The sequence below is a fragment of the Lontra canadensis genome, unplaced genomic scaffold (assembly GCF_010015895.1).
Source record: "Lontra canadensis isolate GAN:19392208 unplaced genomic scaffold, GSC_riverotter_1.0 scaffold41, whole genome shotgun sequence".
Taxonomy (NCBI): Eukaryota; Metazoa; Chordata; class Mammalia; order Carnivora; family Mustelidae; genus Lontra; species Lontra canadensis.
Genome location: NW_022631035.1, coordinates 13,921,303 through 13,940,538, shown reverse-complemented (window position 1 = coordinate 13,940,538; position 19,236 = coordinate 13,921,303). Strand labels below are relative to the sequence as shown.

At 36.6% G+C, this 19,236-nt stretch overlaps 1 protein-coding gene across 1 annotated transcript in view; it reads right to left on the bottom strand.

The window, feature by feature from the left end:
* SMURF2 (SMAD specific E3 ubiquitin protein ligase 2) overlaps positions 1-19,236 on the bottom strand; it is a 121,510-nt gene that overhangs the window by 49,130 nt on the left and 53,144 nt on the right. The window contains exons 2-3 of the mRNA XM_032870820.1: positions 8,905-8,943; positions 1,787-1,895 (exon numbers count right to left, since the gene is read on the bottom strand). Coding sequence (XP_032726711.1) covers positions 1,787-1,895; positions 8,905-8,943 — 148 coding nt within the window. The remainder of the gene's footprint in view (positions 1-1,786; positions 1,896-8,904; positions 8,944-19,236) is intronic.

Here is a 19,236-nt window from a genome sequence, read left to right as displayed (position 1 = left end):
TAGTATCAAGCATAAAGAGAATACCCTGGAATCTTCCAGTGGGAAACAATAATCAAGAAAGACCAAAATCAGGATGCCATTAGTAATGGCTCTAAAACTGCACTGTTCCAAAGGGCAGTCACCAGCCACATGAAGCTACTAAGTACTAGAGGCTCATCCAAACTGAGGCACTCTGTAAGTGCAAAACAGACTCCTCTAAGATCTCAAAGACCTAATTTTAAAATGCTTTTTTAAAAACTTCTATTTATAAAAAAATTTATGTTGATTATACGTTGAAATGAGAATATTTTAAATCTACTGAACAAAATAAAATATATTTATGAAAACATTTTTTAATTGAATTTTTAAAATGTGGCTTCTAGCAAATTTAAAATTGCAGATGCGCTCCCATTTGTGACTCCCATTGTATTTCTCTTCAGCAGTGCTGATCTAGACCTGCAAGACAATGGAGCACTGTATTCACAATCTGGAAAGAAAGTGCTGTCTTACCTAGAAGTTTATATGCAGACAAACAATCAAGTGAGAAGACAAAGTATATTTTCAGATAAAATATCAAAGAAATTTTCCCTATCTTTGTACTCTTTCTCAGTGAAAGACAGACTACACCAAAACAGGGAATAAACAAAAAATGGGAAGTCACTGAACCTAGAAGAGACAAAGGAAATCCCCAATGTAATGATAAAGGCAAGTTCCCAGACAACTGCACAGCAGATCTCAGACCAGTTTAGACTACCAGACCAGACTGGAGGAAGAGGACAGAGGTCACAGGAGGGATAGCTCCAAGAAGAGAACAAAGCCAATGGAATTGCTTGTGTGGCTTAATATATGGAGAAATGTTCAGTCCTGTGGGAGACTGGAAATTAACCAACAAGACAGAGAGAAAACTAAGCAAATGGCAAAGTAAGACAGTTGTAACTCCAGAAAAACAAAAGTTATCAAGAAAGGAAATGTAACCATTGCACACCACAAGACTCAATTATGAATATTTACATGATCATAGTAATGTAAATACAGAACAATGATTTAACCAAAAAGGTTCACATAACTATACTGGGGACTGGGAGAAAGAAGTGCTACTTGGGCGTTGTGAATATTGTGGGAGTAGGGATGAGAGAGATCAGATGTAAAAGCTTAATTTTTTTTACATGGTAGGAAATGTAAAAGTAATACCTAAAATTAAAAGTATATATATACTAAATCTCTCTCTGCATCTCTCCTCCCACACCCACCCCCACATAAAGATGTATAAAATAAGCATGAACAGAAGAAAATACCAGAATAACCAGTCAAAGTTACTCAAAGTAGTTACCTTGAGAATGGGAATCAGGGATAAGAATGGGACAGCAAACTGCATCTTCCCATTTTTAAAAGCCTTACAGTATTATGCGCCTTTTTAGGAAGTTACATATACTACTGTGATTAAAATAAAAGCAACCTGCGAAAGCAAAAAGAATGCCTACGAGTGCATCCCAATTATGACTTCTTGTTTATTACTCATAATTGGCCAAAAGTAAATTAATACCTTTACTTAACTGAAAAAAGATGGGGTGGGGTGCTAAGCCGCACATGCATTTTGTTCTCCATAGGCTCATTAGCAGCACTTAGTCTTTCAAAACCAACCAGCTATCAATAAGACAAAGAACCTTTCCATTAGGTTTTGTGTCCCTCTGTGAAGACCAAATTATACCACAGATCAAACTCTGATCACTTTCAGAGATTCTTTTCAAAGACTATATCAAATAATATTGATTCTAAGTTTCATTGCAAATGAATCATTTAAACCTACAGGTCATAATGCTGATTCCACTTTGGATCAAGGGTATTCTTCACAGTATCTGTAGAATGGCATTGCCCAGATCCATCAACCACCACCTTAGCAAATGGATCAGGAAGTCCTGTGAAAAAAGGGGAAAATTTTTTTTTATTAAAGTATATTCTGGCATCGAAAATAGAAGATTAATTGTATAAAGCTCACTACCTACTACAAAACAAAAGATTATTCCATTCTTTATAAAAAGTTGAACATTTAGCTATAAATGAAAATGGTCCATTTTAAAATTAAGATTAAAGTTAATTCTATATTAAATACCAAAAGCTACATTTTTTTTTCTTGCTCCTATCTCAAAATATTCTCAGCTTAAACTACCAAAGCCTACAGGTTACCTCAAAATGTGGACATTTTTATAGATCTTTACCAGCACCTTGACCCCAGGAAGCTTAAAACATTCCTTGCTCTCTGAGAGCCTTCCCATGGTCTCTCTTAGTAGCATTTATTTTATTTTTTTTTTAAGATTTTATTTATTTATTTACAGACAGAGATCACAAGTAGGCAGAGAGGCAGGCAGAGATTAAGAGAGGAGGAAGCAGGCTCCCCGCTAAGCAGAGAGCCCGATGCGGGGCTCAATCCAGGATCCTGGGATCATGACCCCAGCTGAAGGCAGAGGCTTCAACCCACTGAGCCACCCAGGCGCCCCTCTTGGTAGCATTTAAAGAAAGAGCTTACTAAAGATCTTCACATAAGAACATGGGCTACAGAGAAATCAAATTAGCCAGAAAGTTTTGATAGCTACCATGAGTGATGAGAAACTGAGTTAAAAAATCTGATACTCCACCTTAAAAGATCTTACTATCTAACTGAGGAGGTAGGAATATGCCGGGGTTACAGGGAGGATGGCAGGTGGCGGGGGGGTTAGTGTATGGGTTGGCGAACCTGGGTGGCTCAGTGGGTCAGGCCTCTAACTCTTGGTTTCAGCTCAGGTCATGATCTCATGGGTTGTGAGACTGAGCCCTGCATCTGGCTCTGCACTCAGCAGGAAGTCCGCCCGAGACTCTCTTTCGCCTTCTGCCCCTCCCCCAACTCATGTTCACTCTCGCTCTCTCCCTCTCACATGAATAAATATATCTTTTTTTAAAAAACGCTATGGGGTGGGGCACCTGGGTGGCTCAGTCATTAAGCATCTGCCTTCAGATCAAGTCAGGATCCCAGGGTCCCAGATCAAGTCCCACATCAGGCTCACTACTCAGCGGGGAGCCTGCTTCTCCCTCTCCAGCTCCCCTGCGCTTGTGTTCCCTCTCTGACTCTCTCTGTCACAAATAAAATCTTAAAAAAAAAAAAAAAAAAAAAGTTGTGTGGGAAAGGTGAACCTGAGAATAAACAAGTGTTTGTAATGACTATGAAGAAAACACTTTAAACACTATGTCAGGCACTATTCTAAATGCTTTACTTACATTCAATCTCTTATTCTTCACAATAATCCAATGGGGTAAATACCACTATAATCTCTTCTGATAAGGAAACTGAGGCACAAGAGGATTAATTAACTAGTCCAAGGACAAATAGCACATGACAGAGCCAGGGTCTAAAGTTCAGATTTTTAAAGCCATGCAGCACATATAATCTGATTCTTGATTTCATGCTCTTAACCACTATGCTATGTTATACTCTCATCTACTATGTAGTTCAACAGTAAGTACAAGTAAGAGCTCAGAAAAACAAGAGAACAGTTGGAGTTTGAACAGTTAATCAAAGTGGGGGGGAGTATATGGAGATGGGACTCACTAGTGCTTTAAAGGACAAACAGGAAGATTGCCAAGAAAGGTATGACAATACTGACAATATCTGAAGGGCTCTGAGGAGTCTAACCAAATCGTCTATGCTAATGTGTAAAAGCAAATACTGCTGGTAAGAGAGGCTTGAAAGTCAGAAAATGACTGAAACAGATAACAGGGAGCCACTTTAGGTTCTTAAGCATGGCTGTAAACACATGGTCCTGTTTTTTCACTAGTGGTATTCGGGTAGACCGGGAGAAGGAAAGATTGGTGCAGAGAACATCTATGAAGCTGTTGGAAGTTCCACAGAGTAGGATAAAAGAATAGTAAGGTAAGTAAACTCTGCACTAGTGAAGTCACATGAAAAGGAAAGTGACAGTGAAATAAGCTACTCTGAAAGATCTAATGAGTATATAAGAAACTAAAGTAAAAAATGACACTAGGGTTTTCAGCCCTAATTAACAATGAGAAGAGTGGTCTTTTGGGGAGAAAGAAAAATGAGAAGGTAGAACTATTTTTTTTTTAAGATTTTATTTATCTATTTGACAGACATAGATCACAAGCAGGCAGAGAGGCAGGTGGGGGTGGGGGGGGCAGGCTCCCCACTGAGCAGAGAGCCCAATGCAGAGCCCAATGGGTTAGCCTCTGCCTTCCGCTCAGGTCATGATCTCAGGGTCCTAGAATCAAGCCCAGCATCGGACTCTCTGCTCAGCGGGGAGCCTGCTTCCCTCCCTCTCTCTGCCTGCCACTCTGCCTACTTGTGATCTCTCTCTGTCAAAATAAATAAATAAAATATTTTTTAAAAATGACAATTTAGGCATTAAACATATTTGGGGATAGCAAAGATTTCCTATGGACAGCTGAAAATACTAGAACAAAATGTTGATAAGTCTTGATAACTAAAGAACTTGTACACCTTGATATCTACATTCTGATATCCTTTTTTTTTTAAGTCAAGATACCAATGTGCCAAGAGTCAAGGCCAGCCAGAAACTGTGTTGTCAGTTCCCCAATTCTTATGATTCTGTGATCTGTAAACTTCAAATAAGAGAAGACCAAAATTAATGAGTGTCAAGTATTTAAGAAGATACTTGGGAAGTTAGGGTATTGATGTATTTAACTATATATATTTTTTGAAGATTTACTTATTTATTTATTTGACACAGAGATAGAGCACAAGCAGGGGAAGCAGCTGGCAGAGGAAGAAGGCTCCCTACTAAGCAGGGAGCCCAGTGTGGGCTCAATCCCAGGAACCTGGGATCATAACCTCAGCTGAAGGCAGATGCTTAACGACTGAGCCACCCAGGCACCCCTTTTTAGTTTTTTTTAAATCATGTACAAGACATACTCATAGTATTTCAATAATACCTAATCATTTTTAACTGTGTTTAATGGAAAAGTACTTTTCCCTCTGCCCTCGATAACATTAAGTATTTTCTCTTGAAGGAATCCATTCTATCTTGTTTTGATTCTACTATCTCAAAAAACACATAAATGTATGTTTGTAAGCAAAACAAAACAAAAACCACATTTCAAGCTTTCCTTTTAGATGTTTAACCAGTTATACAATTATAGACTAAGGAAAACTTTTCCACACAAACCACTACATATGGCTTCCAAATCCTTAAGTATAAAATTCTCAGTCCCAGACTCCTACATTTCTCTTCTGTTCAGTAATACAAAATACAAGCTCTATACCGTAACAACAACAACAAAAATACCTAAATTTCAACTTACCTGGTTATATTACTCCACAAAAACTTAACTTGAGAGCGAAGTTACTATAAAGTAGTCAAAAGCTATCAAGCTTTCTGGCGTGAGTGAGACCCCTAGTGGTAAATATAAAGCGGCTAAAGTAGTTTCTGTATTTTTAAAAATTTCTCAATTATCCCCTTCACTTCTGAGTCATGTAAAAATAGCTAAAGCTCAAGACTTTTTCGATATACAAATGTATTTGGACTGCAAATAATAATGAAACAAAATCTTCAACTTAGAAGTGTGCTACTTTCCAGAGAAAACAAAGTTGTTGCTGTTGTTTTTTAAGTAGGCTCCATGGCCAGCACGAAGCTCAGTCTCAGGGCTTGAACTCATGACCGTAAGATCAAGATCTGAGATCAAGAGTCTAACACTCAACCAAGTGAGCCATCCAGGTGCCCCTATAGCTTTAATTTTTGATTGGGGGGGGGGGGATCACCAACCATCTTGGTTTCAAGTGACTTCAATTTGGCCCTTACATACAGCACCTTAACACAATAGCTTACACACAAATCTTTTATTTAAATGTTGCATAAAAGAGAAAAAAATATACAAATGAAAACATTCTTGGGGCACCTGGGTGGCTGAGTCTGCTAAGTGTCTGCCTTAGGCTCAGGTCATGATCTCATGATGCTGGGATCCAGCCCTGCATCAGGCTCTCTGCTCACCAAGGAGTCTGTTTCTCTCTCTCCCTCTCAATCTCTCTCTCTCTCAAATAAATAAATAAATAAATAAAATCTTTTAAAAAAGAAAACCTACTTTAAAAAACAGATAATGGATAAACAGGTATGTGACAAACTTAATGGTAGAATCCAGATGGTGGATATTCACTATAAAACTCTCTACATGTTCCTATATGTTGAGAAACTTTTCCTTCTAAAATTGTGGGGGAAGGGGAAGGAACTTCTTTTTTTTTAAGACTTTATTTATTTGACAGACAGAGATCAAAGTAGGCAGAGAGGCAGGCAGAGAGAGGGAGAAGCAGGCTCCCTGCCGAGCAGAGAGCCCGATGCGGGACTTGATCCCAGGACCCTGAGATCATGACCTGAGCCAAAGGCAGAGGCTTAACCCACTGAGCCACTCAGGCACCCAAGGAACTTATTTTTTAAAGCCAATAAGCTTGCAAACAATTCTAAAAAACGAATTAGCAAAAACTTTTTTTTAGCAAGGGTAGATACCCAAGATAAATAGTATTATCTCAAATTATACAAATTACAACACTTGGCTTTGTATTTTTTTCCTATAATTAAATATATACACACATACATAGTTCATCAGTCTATATAGTCAAGCTTGATATTAAAATTTACTCTTCTCATTCAACATGATTTAAACCTCATTACAAACACTTTACATTTTGGTGTCAATGATAATTGCACTCTGATCAATAGACACTCCCACTCAAATTTCAAGAGATTTAGGGAGTATCATAATTCTTTCTCTGGAATTAATGTGGGCAACCCTCAACTTATAAACAGACCAAAGATGTAAATCTACCACAGCAGAGGCTGTTCCCACTGTGAACCCGAGAGATGGCCCACCCCTGGCTGAGTGTCTTCTGAAGGCCTCAGGATTGGCTTTCCTATTTCCCTTTCCAGAACCATCAAGTGTTTCTTCCATTCTGGTTTTAAATGTAATCACATAGTTTCCCCTAATTTTCTTATCCCTGGAGCAAATTCACAATTCTTTATGAATTTTTATTAACATTTACACCTATACCAATGAAAAAGAGAAAGAATTCAAGAAGGAACTCCTTCTTCTTTCCCTACCTACAACTTAAGGGCAGATAAAGATCAAATAAGTGATAATAATTGGCTCTCCGAGGTTTATCAAAAATTAAAGCAAGATTCCTCTAGATTTTCTCAGAAAACTGAGACAAGGTTATCTGGATAGTTATTGGAGAAGATGTGTCTTGGGACTTTGGAAGAAAGAACAAACTTGGGAAGGAAGGTTGGGAGACAAAACAGATTTTATCTTTAAAACCAGAGCAGATGTCTCGGAGAGTGCAGAAGCAACTGTAAGCGTAGGCAATTCCTCACTCTCCTCCCTTTTTTCCTTGTCACTTGCCTATCTGATCCTATTTGCCACTCTGCAGTCCTACTAGAATAAATCCTACCTCAAACCAACCTTTAAGAAGAGTAAAAAAGAGAGTTGCCTGGGTGGCACAGTCAGTTAAGCGGATGCCTTTGGCTCAGGTCATGATCCCAGGGTCCTGGAATCCAGCCCCATAGCAGGCTCCTTGCTCAGCAGGGAGCCCACTACCTACCATTCCCCCTGCTTGTGCTTGTTTTCTCTCTCTCTCTGTCAAATAAATAAATAAAATCTTAAAAAGAAAAAAAGGGTATAAAAGAGGATACATAGGTTGCTACGTTATTAGTGACAGGGATGAAATAGGTAGTTCAGCAAAAGCCTGCGAATGTATTATGTGGTGGCAGCATGGAGAGAGGCCAGTGGTCTCTGCTGCTGGGACATGCAGTAGTGTGGAGGGCACATGGTGCATAAATTGGAGACTACTTAAAACTTTCTTAACTATGTCCCAAATTATCCTATTTAACTCCTTTTCCATATAAACACAGACACCAGAAAATTTTCTAATGACAGAAAGGTTTATAAGATGTTCTTTTACAAACTTTAATTCTGGTTTTCTCTAGAAATTTTAAAAGAAAATTTCAAGTGAAATGAATTAAGTATGATTTTAAAATGCATCAAGAGCTTATTAATTCTTTTAATCAAACCCCTGAAAATTAAGTAGTATCATATTAAATTAGCACATATAGCTAGTTTTTGCTGGATGGTAGAATTTGAATTTTAAAATTTAATGAAACTTCTCAATTTGTAATTTCAAATATTTTACATATAAAATTTTATTGGCTTAGAGTTCTTTACTAAAAATTGTATAATTTTTACTCATTTATATATTTTTGAATTTTCTTTACTCGGTAATTTAAAGCTATTATGAAATATGGTATTATACAGGGTAAAGATTCTAAACACATGGGAGGGGTTCTTCCCAATCCTCCCTCACAAAACTTAATCCTAAATAAAGCCACCAAAAAAATTTGACAACTTATTGGCAAAGAGACTTGCAAATATGGGAACCAAATGTCTGCTTTGGAGTCTGAGACACAGAGCATCTATGATCGAATGTGGCAGAGATTTCTTTCCTACACACTCTGGAAATTCCAAGCAGGCTGAATGACTTCTCTACTTTCCAAGGAATGACTGTCTGAATAAAATTTCCTATAAAATGTTAGAAAAGAAAAAGAAGTGTTTACAAAACAATCTCTACTTTTCTAGAAACCTAGTACTATATGCACACCTTCAATATTCTTTACACATACCTCATAGACACACTTACACATATTTCACACAAATATGTGGGAGGGTAGATAAAAGGAAAGGGACTAAAAGCTAAAAAAGGCACAAAATCCTCTTTAAAAAAAAAAAAAAAAAGTATTGCCAAAAGGCTCTGAACCAAAGCATTCATAAAACAGTACTGAGTAGATTTCTTAATAGAGAACTCACTAAGCCAGACAATTCTGAAAATGTTATCCAAAAAGTCTACATACAACATACAAGATTTAAAGTTAATTTACTTACGGAAAAAATCCTTTTTCACCAAGTTTTTTGCACAGAGTACTGTAAAGGAAACAAAAAAATACATGGAAAGAATTAAAATGGTTAAGACTGCACTGTGAAAAGGTTCATTTTAAAACACTAAAAACACCAGTGAACAATAATTAAACACTAACTACAGCAAAGTATGAAATATGATCACAAATTTTTATTAAAGACTAGCAAAAGACAGCTGAACCAGGGTTGCAACTTCAGCAATGATCACCAGTAACAGCTGAGGGCCAGAAAGTTTTTAATCTGATATTCTGATAAAGATCGACTTCCAATCAATCTTCCATCAAGATTTATCTCAGAGGAGCTCAGTGAAAGGGGAAAACAGTTCTAAGAAGGAAATATGTAAATTCAGGTTGACATATTTTTAAAATGAAATGATTCTGTACTGATCATAATTTTGTATGTACCATAAATAAGATAGAGCTTTCTTGATATGAGATTTTTTTAAAATAACATTCTGTGATTTACTCTTCATCTAACTCCACAGAAATTTTACAGGAGATAAATTACCTTCTCCTAAATCATCAGCTAGTGACAAGACAGATTATTATATCTACCAAAAATTGAAAGTTAATATATTGAGCTAGATATCCCAAATTCACATTCTCTGTATTACCTTGTATTATTATTTTTATGGAGATGGACGCACAACCTTGTCAATATATTAAAAGCACTGAACTGCACACTCTAAAGGGGTGAATTTTATTGTATGTGATTATGTTAATTAAAAATTCCTGCTTATGTTGAATCAAACTTAACTTCTTTAATTCAAGCTTATTACAAGTGAAGGGAAAATATCAATTTCCACATGTTTCTAATTTATAAAATATCTGTAAATATAATGTTTGGTTAACTTCTACCCACTTCTACTCAGTTTAAATGGTCTGTTCAATAAATTACAACTATTTAAAGTTTAGTATATAAAGGTCATTTAACATAACAAACCGGCAATAAGTCAAAATATAATCACTTTAAAAGTTCAAATAAAAATCATTTTGAAGACAGATCTCAGTGGCAAATGAAAAAAATTATTAAGTAAGCACAAGATACTGCTTTACTAGTCAGAGTTTCTTGGACCCTGTCTTAGAAACAGTTTTATTTTTTAAAAACGTAAAAATTCAATCATGAAAACTAAGGGCCATAACTAAGAGTACCAAATCACAAACTGGATTTAAAAGAACTTCTCCCTGAGCCTTCGTTATCATCACATAAACTGAATAGAATACTCAGGATCAATACATATACAACACATCCATGAATCCAAATTATAATCTTCAGGACTGATGAGGTAATAGTTTTTTTAACCAAGATCCTATGATTCCAGAAATGAAATGATTTCACATCCTACTTTAGAGAAACAGAAAAAAATGTGAATTCTCCAACTTCTTATCACTAACCCTACAAACATGTTTTGATACTCATTCTTTTTGTCTTGCTTCCACTTACAATGTCCACCCTCCTGTCTAACACTGTCCTTCCTCCTCCTGTGCTCTGGATCTCATATTCAACCCACCACTTTCTCAGGGACCTGGTCTCTCATCTCCTCTACTGACAAATCCTTGTCAGCATTTAAACATCCCTCCAGACATCATCCTATCTCTTCTCCTTCATAATGAAACTACTTAAAGAACTGTCTATATTTTGTGACTCCATTTTTCTTTTGGATCCAGAACTTTTATTATCACAGTATTATTTAAATGTTAACTACCAATATATATTAATATATATTTCATATTATTTTTAAAGTATTGTTTTTTATTTTATTTCCATTTATACCTGCATTAATTATTTTTTTAAATGGAAGTATAACAACATACAGCGTTATCTTTGTTTCAGGTGAATATAATGATTCAGTGGTCATCAGGATCACTCTTAATCCCCTTTATCTATTTCCTTTCCCCACCTACCTCCCCTCAGGCAACCACCAGTTTGTTAAGAATCTGATTGGGTTTTTCTTTTTTCTGTTTGTTCATTTATTTATTTCTTAAATTCTACATGAGTGAAATCATGGTATCTTTCTCTGGCTTATTTCATTTAGCATTAAACCTTCCAGGTCCATCCATGTTGTTGCAGATGGCAAGAGCTCATTCTTTTTTATGGCTGAGTAATATTCCATCATGCATCTTTATCTGTTCATCTATCAATGAACACTTGGGTTGCTTCCATATCTTAGCTATTGTAAATAATGCTGTAATAAACATAGGTGTGCATATGTCTTTTCAAATTAGTATTTCCATTTTCTTTGGGTAAATACCCAGTTGTGGAATTACCAGATCATATGGTAATTCTATTTTTAATTTTTTTGAGAAACTTCCATACTGTTTTCTATAGTGGCTGCATTCTACCAACAAAGCATGAGGATTCCTTTTTCTCCACATCCTCACCAACACTCGTTATTTCTTGTCCTTTTGATTCCAGCCATTCTGACAGGTATTAGGTGATATCTCATTATGGTTTTCATTTACATTTCCCTGATGGTTAGGGATACTGAGCATCTTTTCATGTATCTATTGGCCATCTGCATGTCTTCTTTGGAAAAATGTCTATTCAGGTCCTCTGCCCATTGAACAGAATTATTTGTGGTTTTTTGCATGTTGAGTTGTATAAGTTTTTTATATATTTTACATATTAACCCTTATCAAATCTGTCATTTGCAAATATTTTCTCCCATTCAGTAGGATGCCTTTTTGTTTTGCTGATGGTTTCTGTGGCTGGGCAAAAGCTTTTTATTTTGGTATACTCCCACAAATTTAACTTTGCTTTTCTTTCCCTTGCCTGAGAAGACATACCTAGAAAAAATGTTTTTCATGGTCAGTGTCAAAATTACTGTCTATGTTTTCTTCCAGGAGTTTTATGGTTTCTGGTCTCACATTTAGGGTCTGTAATCCACTCTATTTTTGAATGTGGTATTAGAAAGCGGCCCAGTTTCATTCTTTTGCATGTGGCTGTCCAGTTTTCCTAGCACCATTTGTTAAAGAGACTGTCACAAATTAGTTGACCATTATCAGTGTGAGTTTATTTCAGGGCTCTCTATTCTGTTCCTTTTATCTATGTGTCTATCTTGTGGTACCATACTGTTTTAATTATTACAGCTTTGTAGTATATTTATCTTGAAATCTGGGACTGTAATACCCCCTCCATTTTTATTCTTCTTTCTCAAGATTGCTTTGACTATTCAGGGTCTTTTGCGGTTCCGCAAAAATTTTAGTATCATTTGTTCTAGTTCTATGAAAAATGTTGGTATTTTAATAGAGATTGCAAAAAACCTTTGGATTGCTTTGGGTAGTATGCATATATATTCTTTTAATATCAGTTCTTACAATCCATGAACATGGAATATCTTTCCATTTTGTTGTGTCATTTTCAATTTCTTCCACCAGTGTTTTTCAGTTTCGGGGAATACAGGTCTTTCACCTCCTTGGTTAAGTTTATTCATAGGTATTTTATTCTTCTTGGTACAATTATAAATGGGATTATTTTACTAATTTCTCTTTCTCCTACTTCATCATTACTGTATAGAAATGCAATGGATTTCTGTATATTGGTTTTTATCCTGCAACTTTACTGAATTCATTTATCAGTTCTAGGAGTTTTTTGGTGGAATCCTTAGGATTTTCTGCATATAGTATCATGTCATCTGCAAATAGCCAAAGTTTTACTTTTTCCTTACCAATTTACCTTTTATTCCTTTTTCTTGTCTGATTGCTGCAGCAAGGAGCTAGGACCTTCAGTGCTAATACTGAATAAAAGTGGTAGGAGTAGACATCTTTGTCTTTTCCTGATTTTAGAGGAAAAGCTCTTAATTTTCCCCCCCTCAGGACCAGAGGGACCTAATAGGTATACACAGAACATTTCATTTGAATACACATGCCTTCCAGTACACATGGAACATTCTCCAGGACAGATCACAAGTTAGGTCACAAAACAGGGCTCAAGAAATTCAAAAAGACTGAAATCATATGTATTTTTTCCTAACACAACAGCAATCAATCACAAGAAAAAAGTCTGGAAAGAACACAAAAATATGGAGGCCAAATAATATGCTACTAAATAATTAATGGGTCAACCAAGAAATCAAAGAGGAAATTAAAAAATACATGGAGACAAATTAAAGTGAAAATACACAGTCCAAAACTTTGGGATGCAACAAAAGATGTTCTAAGAGGGAAGTTTATAGCAATACAGGCCGATCTCCAGAAATAAGAAAAGTAAACATACAACCTAACCTTATATGTAAAGGAACTAGAAAAGAAGAACAAAGTCCAAAGTCTACCAAAAGAAGGAAATAAAGAGCAGAAATCAATGAAATAGAAACTAAAAAACAAACAACAACAACAAAAAACAAGAGAAAAGCTCAAGGAAACTGGGAGCTAGTTCTTTGAAAAAAATAAGCAAAATTTTATTTTATTTTGTCTGGATAAAACTTTAACCAGATTCATCAAGAAAAAGAGAAGATTCAAATAAATAAAATAAGAAATCCTGGAGTTAGATAACAACAAACACCAGAGAAACACAAAGGATTATAAGAGAATATTACGAAATCTGTTATGCCAACAAACCGGACAACCTAGAAGAAATGGATAAATTCCTGGAAACAAAGAAGCTTCCAACACCGAATCAGGAAGAAACAGAAAATCTGAACAGATGAAGTACTGATAAAATTAACAACAATCAAAATAATCAAATTTTGATGATAATCTAAAAGCTTCCAACGAACAGAAATCCAGGACAAGACAGCTTCACGGGTGAATTCTATCTATTTATTTATACATACCAAACCCCAGTTGTCTTCTTTTTTTTTTTTAAGATTTTTATTTATTTGACAGATATACAGTGAGAGAGGGAACACAAGCAAGGGGAGTAGGAGAGGGAGAAGCAGGCTTCCTGCCGAGCAGGGAGCCCAACACGGGGCCGGATCCCAGGATTCTGGGATCATGACCTGAGCCAAAGGCAGACACTTAACAACAGAGCCACCCAGGCACCCCTCTATCAAACATTTTAAGAAAAGTTCTTCTCGAACTATTCCAAAAAACAAAAGGAAAGCTACCAAATTCATTCTGTAAGGCTGGTGTTATCCTGGTACTAAAACCAGACAAAAACACTATATAAAAAGAATACCATAGGCCAATATCTCTGAAGAACAGAGATGCAAAAATCCCCAACAACATATTAGGAAACCCAATCCAACATTGTATTTAAAAAAATCATTTACCACAATCAAGTGGGATTTATCCCAGGGATACAAGGGGCAGGCAGTTCAATATTCACAAATCAATCAATAGGATTAATCACATTAACAAGAGAAAGGATCAAAACCATATGATCACCTCAACAGATGCAGAAAAAGCACCTGACAAAGTACAACATCCATACATAAGAACTCTGAACAAGTAAATTTAGAGAGACTTCACTTATTCACTTCCCACTAATGCCTTAATTCACTGCAATTTCGCTTTCTCGCTCACCATTTCCCCTACATGGCTTTTCCATTACTAAATCCATCCGATGGACAACTTTCATTCATTATCACCCCTGACCTCTGAGAAGAAGTTGCCATCACTCCTGCTTCTGGAACCCCTCTTTTCTTTTGGTTTCTGTTCAACAGCACATTCACCTGGTTTTATACCAGGCATAAAATTCATTCTCAAACCTCTTTGTTTAATCTTTTTCCTATACTCCGCCCATGGAAATTGAGGTTCGTCAGGATTTTTGGCCTAAGATCCTCTTCTTTTACTCTATAACCTGAGGAGCACAGAAGCCCATCTTTGGAATTATACATAAACTGTTATATGCATGTGTACTTTTCTGGGGAAAGAACCCACATTTTTCCTAGGAGAAAACTCACAGCCTAACAGACTGACAAAGCTCTTCTTCCCCTCTCAAAAAATAAATATGAAGAGCTACCTTTCATACGTTATACCTGGCCTTTAGCATTCTGGTGACACCTAAATTTAAAGTTAGGATTGACAACAATCTTAACTCTCTCCTAAACTTCACATCCACACAGGGCCCCAAAATAAAATCACCATCGCGTCCTCCCCAAAAACTGCTCTTCCAGTTTACTTTCTTTCCATAAATAACCTTGCTTTTCACTCCACTGCTCCAGTCAAAAACCTCCACAGCCACTTTCACTACTCCTCCCCCTTCCCACCTCCTGGCAAATACCAATTCTAATCAAATCTGCCTCTCAAATATCCTTCATCTGTCCACTTCTATTAACAATGCCACCACCCTCGTCCAGCCCACCATCAACTAATCTAGGCCACCACAACCAGTCCCCAAATCAGTCCCCTGCCTCAAGCCTCAACACTCCAGTCAGTTCTCCACAATGGATCCAATGTGATCTTTTTACAAATATGATTAAGTCTTCCCATATATTTCCTCTCCTCCTAATACCATTCCAGAATATCCTTAAAACATTCCTCAGAACTATCCTTCCACCTGAGTTCTAGATTGGCCTCTAAGTTCATCATTGTTTTTTGTTTTGTTTTGTTTAAGATTTTACTTATTTATGGGGCGCCTGGGTGGCTCAGTGGGTTAAAGCCTCTGACTTCGGCTCAGGTCATGATCCCAGGGTCCTGGGATGGAGCCCCGCATCAGGCTCTCTGCTCAGTGGTTCCTCCTCTCTCTCTCTGCCTGCCTCTCTGCCTACTTGTGAGGTCTGTCAAATAAATAAATCTTTAAAAAAAAAAAAAAAGATTTTACTTCTTTATTTGAGAGAGGGAGAAAAAGCACAAGCAGGGGGAGCAGCGGCAGAGGGAGAAGCAGGCTCCCTGCTGAGCAAGGAGCCCAATGCAGGAAGGACTCAATCCCAGGACCGTGGGATCCTGACCTGAGCTGAAGGCAGACACTTAACCAAATAAGCCACTCAGGCATCCCCCTAAATCATTCACTCTTTCACCATTTTCTAAGGAACTACTTTGAGCCAAGTGCTAGGACAGATTCTGCAGATATAAGGATAAATACTCTGTACTTAAATAGTATTTAAATGGTACTCTGTATTTAAATACTATTTAAATAATCCTTAGTATTTAAACAGTACTTTGCCCTCAGAGCTTGCAGGTCAGGTATAATTCAAATATTATGCCATCAATGATCCTTTTTTGTTGTTTTCTCAAGAAACAATTTTAAATTTTGCAAAAATCTCCGTTAGTATCTTTGACTTGAGGCGACCAATTTGAAGTGATTGGAGAGAACCATTTGCAGAAGTGCAGATGCAATAAATATTAACATTTCAGTCAATAATTTCTTTTTATGGTTGGATTAGAGTAATCTACATGCAACACACAATGTAGCATATCAGAGAAAATCCCAGCTGTAGAAACAGAATGGTATTGCTGTTCTTACTGAGTTGTACTCATAATGAATGGCTGTCTATGCTTAATCTGAATAAAACTCCCAACTGTTCAGTATCTTCTTGCCAAAAATTCCCCTTCCTCCTCCAGATTGGAGCTGCATTCCAATTACACTGCTGATTGGAATGAGACTGCTTGAGAGAAAGAAAAAAACCACTCAGACATCCCGTCTTCTGTCGCCCCATGAAAACAGATTTTATAATACTGTTCCTGCAACTCAAAAGTTGTATTGACTATTTTTGAAAACAGTAGATTCCTTTGGATTTTCTTTGAACTTACATTATCACAGTAAAATAAAACTGAAGTTCAGGATAACACTCCTATACATATTCCAACAAAAAGGCCTAGTGCTTTAAAAATGTTTACTAATATGCACTCTTCCTAATCGCTGGCACATGATGACAATTTAGATCTTTCTGCTCTAAGAAACAACTACTACTTCAACTCCTACACATGGGATGAAAATGAAATTTAAGACCCACAAAAAACTCACACACAAATTTTGGTAAGTACACATTTTAGTTACTGTGGCTTGAAACAGGAGCACTAAACAATTCACAAACAAGAGCATTATTACAAAATGTTGCAATGAGCAGAAGCATCAACTACAACCCTCTGAGCATAATAATGAAACAGTTAAGGACGACAAGTAGAATGTTGAAATATTATTACACATCCATTAAAATTACGCAAATATATTTATTGACAAGAAAACATTTCTTCAAACACTAAAAGTCCATTTACAAATAATACATTTAATAAAATGTAATTTTAGTAAATAATATAAGAAGACTGGAGAAATTACTGAATATTTACTAGCACACGTGTACGCCAACTACTCTGTGAAGTAAGTGGTATTAATACCTACATTTTAGAGATGCAGAAATGGTGATTCAGGCATAAAGACTGCCAGAGATTACAGTGTAAGTACTAGAGTTGAGATGCCAACTCAAACAGACTAATTACAGAGTCCAAACTTTGAACCATCATATATATAAAACAGTCTCTCAGGTTAGCTCTTCCTATATAAAGGAACTTAAGCTGGTTAAAGCAATTATTGGTCTGATAAAAGTTCACAAAATGGTCAGTAGAAACCTACGATGCAAAAGGGACTTCTACAAAAAATGAGCAATTTTCCCCTTTCAGTAGCTGTAACAGTTTACAATCGTGTTAGAACTGCTTTTAACTAAGTATCTTACCACAGTGCCATTTAATCAAGGAATTTGGGGCCATCTGTTTTATGCATATTACAAAACAAAGTGGGCCGCAAAATTTAACTTAATATATTTAATATCTGGCAGGCAGTTAATTAAATTAGCTTATTAGAGGATATACTTAAAGATACAGGATCTATCACAATGAGGTAAATATTCTTACTAAAAAAAAAAAAAAAAAAAAACCAAGCTATCAGCATTTAAATATTTCACCAAAGGTAAAATGGGTTCTCCAGTTAATCAATTAAAAGTGACCTTTCTAGCTCACTCATACCAAACAACTTTTAAGTAACTACATTTTTCTTTTAACTTAAAATGTAAGATTTTGGTCAAAAAATTTTCCTCAAAAAGTATATGTTAACAGAATAAAATTGAAACAAGATTAGGGTGTACAAATAAGCTTTTAAAAATATAAGTGCAGGGGCGCCTGGGTGGCTCAGTGGGTTAAAGCCTCTGCCTTCGGCTCAGGTCATGAGCCCAGGGTCCTGGGATCCAGCCCCGCATCGGGGCTCTCTGCTCAGCAGGGAGTCTGCTTCCTCCTCTCTCTCTCTGCCTGCTTCTCTGCCTACTTGTGATCTCTGTCTGTCAAATAAATAAATAAAAATCTTTAAAAAAAATAAAAATATAAGTGCAGGTTTGTTAACTTCAGTACAAAAACAATGATTTACTCTGACAACAAATGCAGATACAATACTTGCTTTAGCCACAACTGTAAACATCTGCCTTATAGTAAGGTAATTTTATTTTACTTTTTAAGATTTTATCTATTTATTTGACAGAGAGAGAGAGAGAGACAGCACAAGCAGGAGGAGTGGCAGGCAGAGGGAGAGGGAAAAAGCAGGCTCCCCACCGAGCAGGGAGCACAATCCCAGAACCCTGGGATCATGACCTGAGCCCAAGGCAGCCACTTAACCAACTGAGCCACCCAGACACCCCTAGTGAGGTAATTTTAAAGTAAAACCCCTCTTACAAACACACTAATCAAACTCTGGTGTACGTTTACATGTTAAAAAAAAATGAAAGGCTCAGCTAAAGCCAAGCAGCACGTTCAGAAATGTAAAGCATGTAGTCTGGGCTCCCAGCACATAACAGGCACACGGCAGAAGGTAGCACTGTAAGAATCACTCTGAAAGCATTTCGGCCCTATATTTTAAATCATTCTTTCCACAAAATTCTTTTCACCAATTTGGAGATGAAAATACATAAAAGTACTGGATCCTCTTATAAGGATGGGAAATTCACCATGACCTAAGGACCTCCTACGCTGTCTGTAGACTGAACACTCGCTGGGCTGGTGTCACTGGACATGCAGCCACTGCCTCCTCTCTACTGAACACCTTCATTCAAACAGACACAGCGGAGGGCTGCTCAAAGTGATGGATAGGATTATGTCTAAATTTAACCACATGATAATTTACTTCTTCATCAGAACACCAAGAGGAGAAAACCTTATTATAAAATACAAGTATATAGTGCAATGAAGCCTGAATACTATTCTATATGTTGGGAAAAGTTGTATCACTTTCTGCCCACTCCCAAGTTTCTCTTATTTACTTTTTCTAGACACACTCACAGAGACAGCATAGTATAGCGTTAAGCTATAAGCACTATATGAATTTGAATCTGGAGCTATTACTTACTAACTTGTGACCCCAAACAACTACTTAATGTGTCTTCACTTCATATCCTACCTGTAAAAAGAAGGCTACTAGGAGCCACCCTGAAGTGGTGTT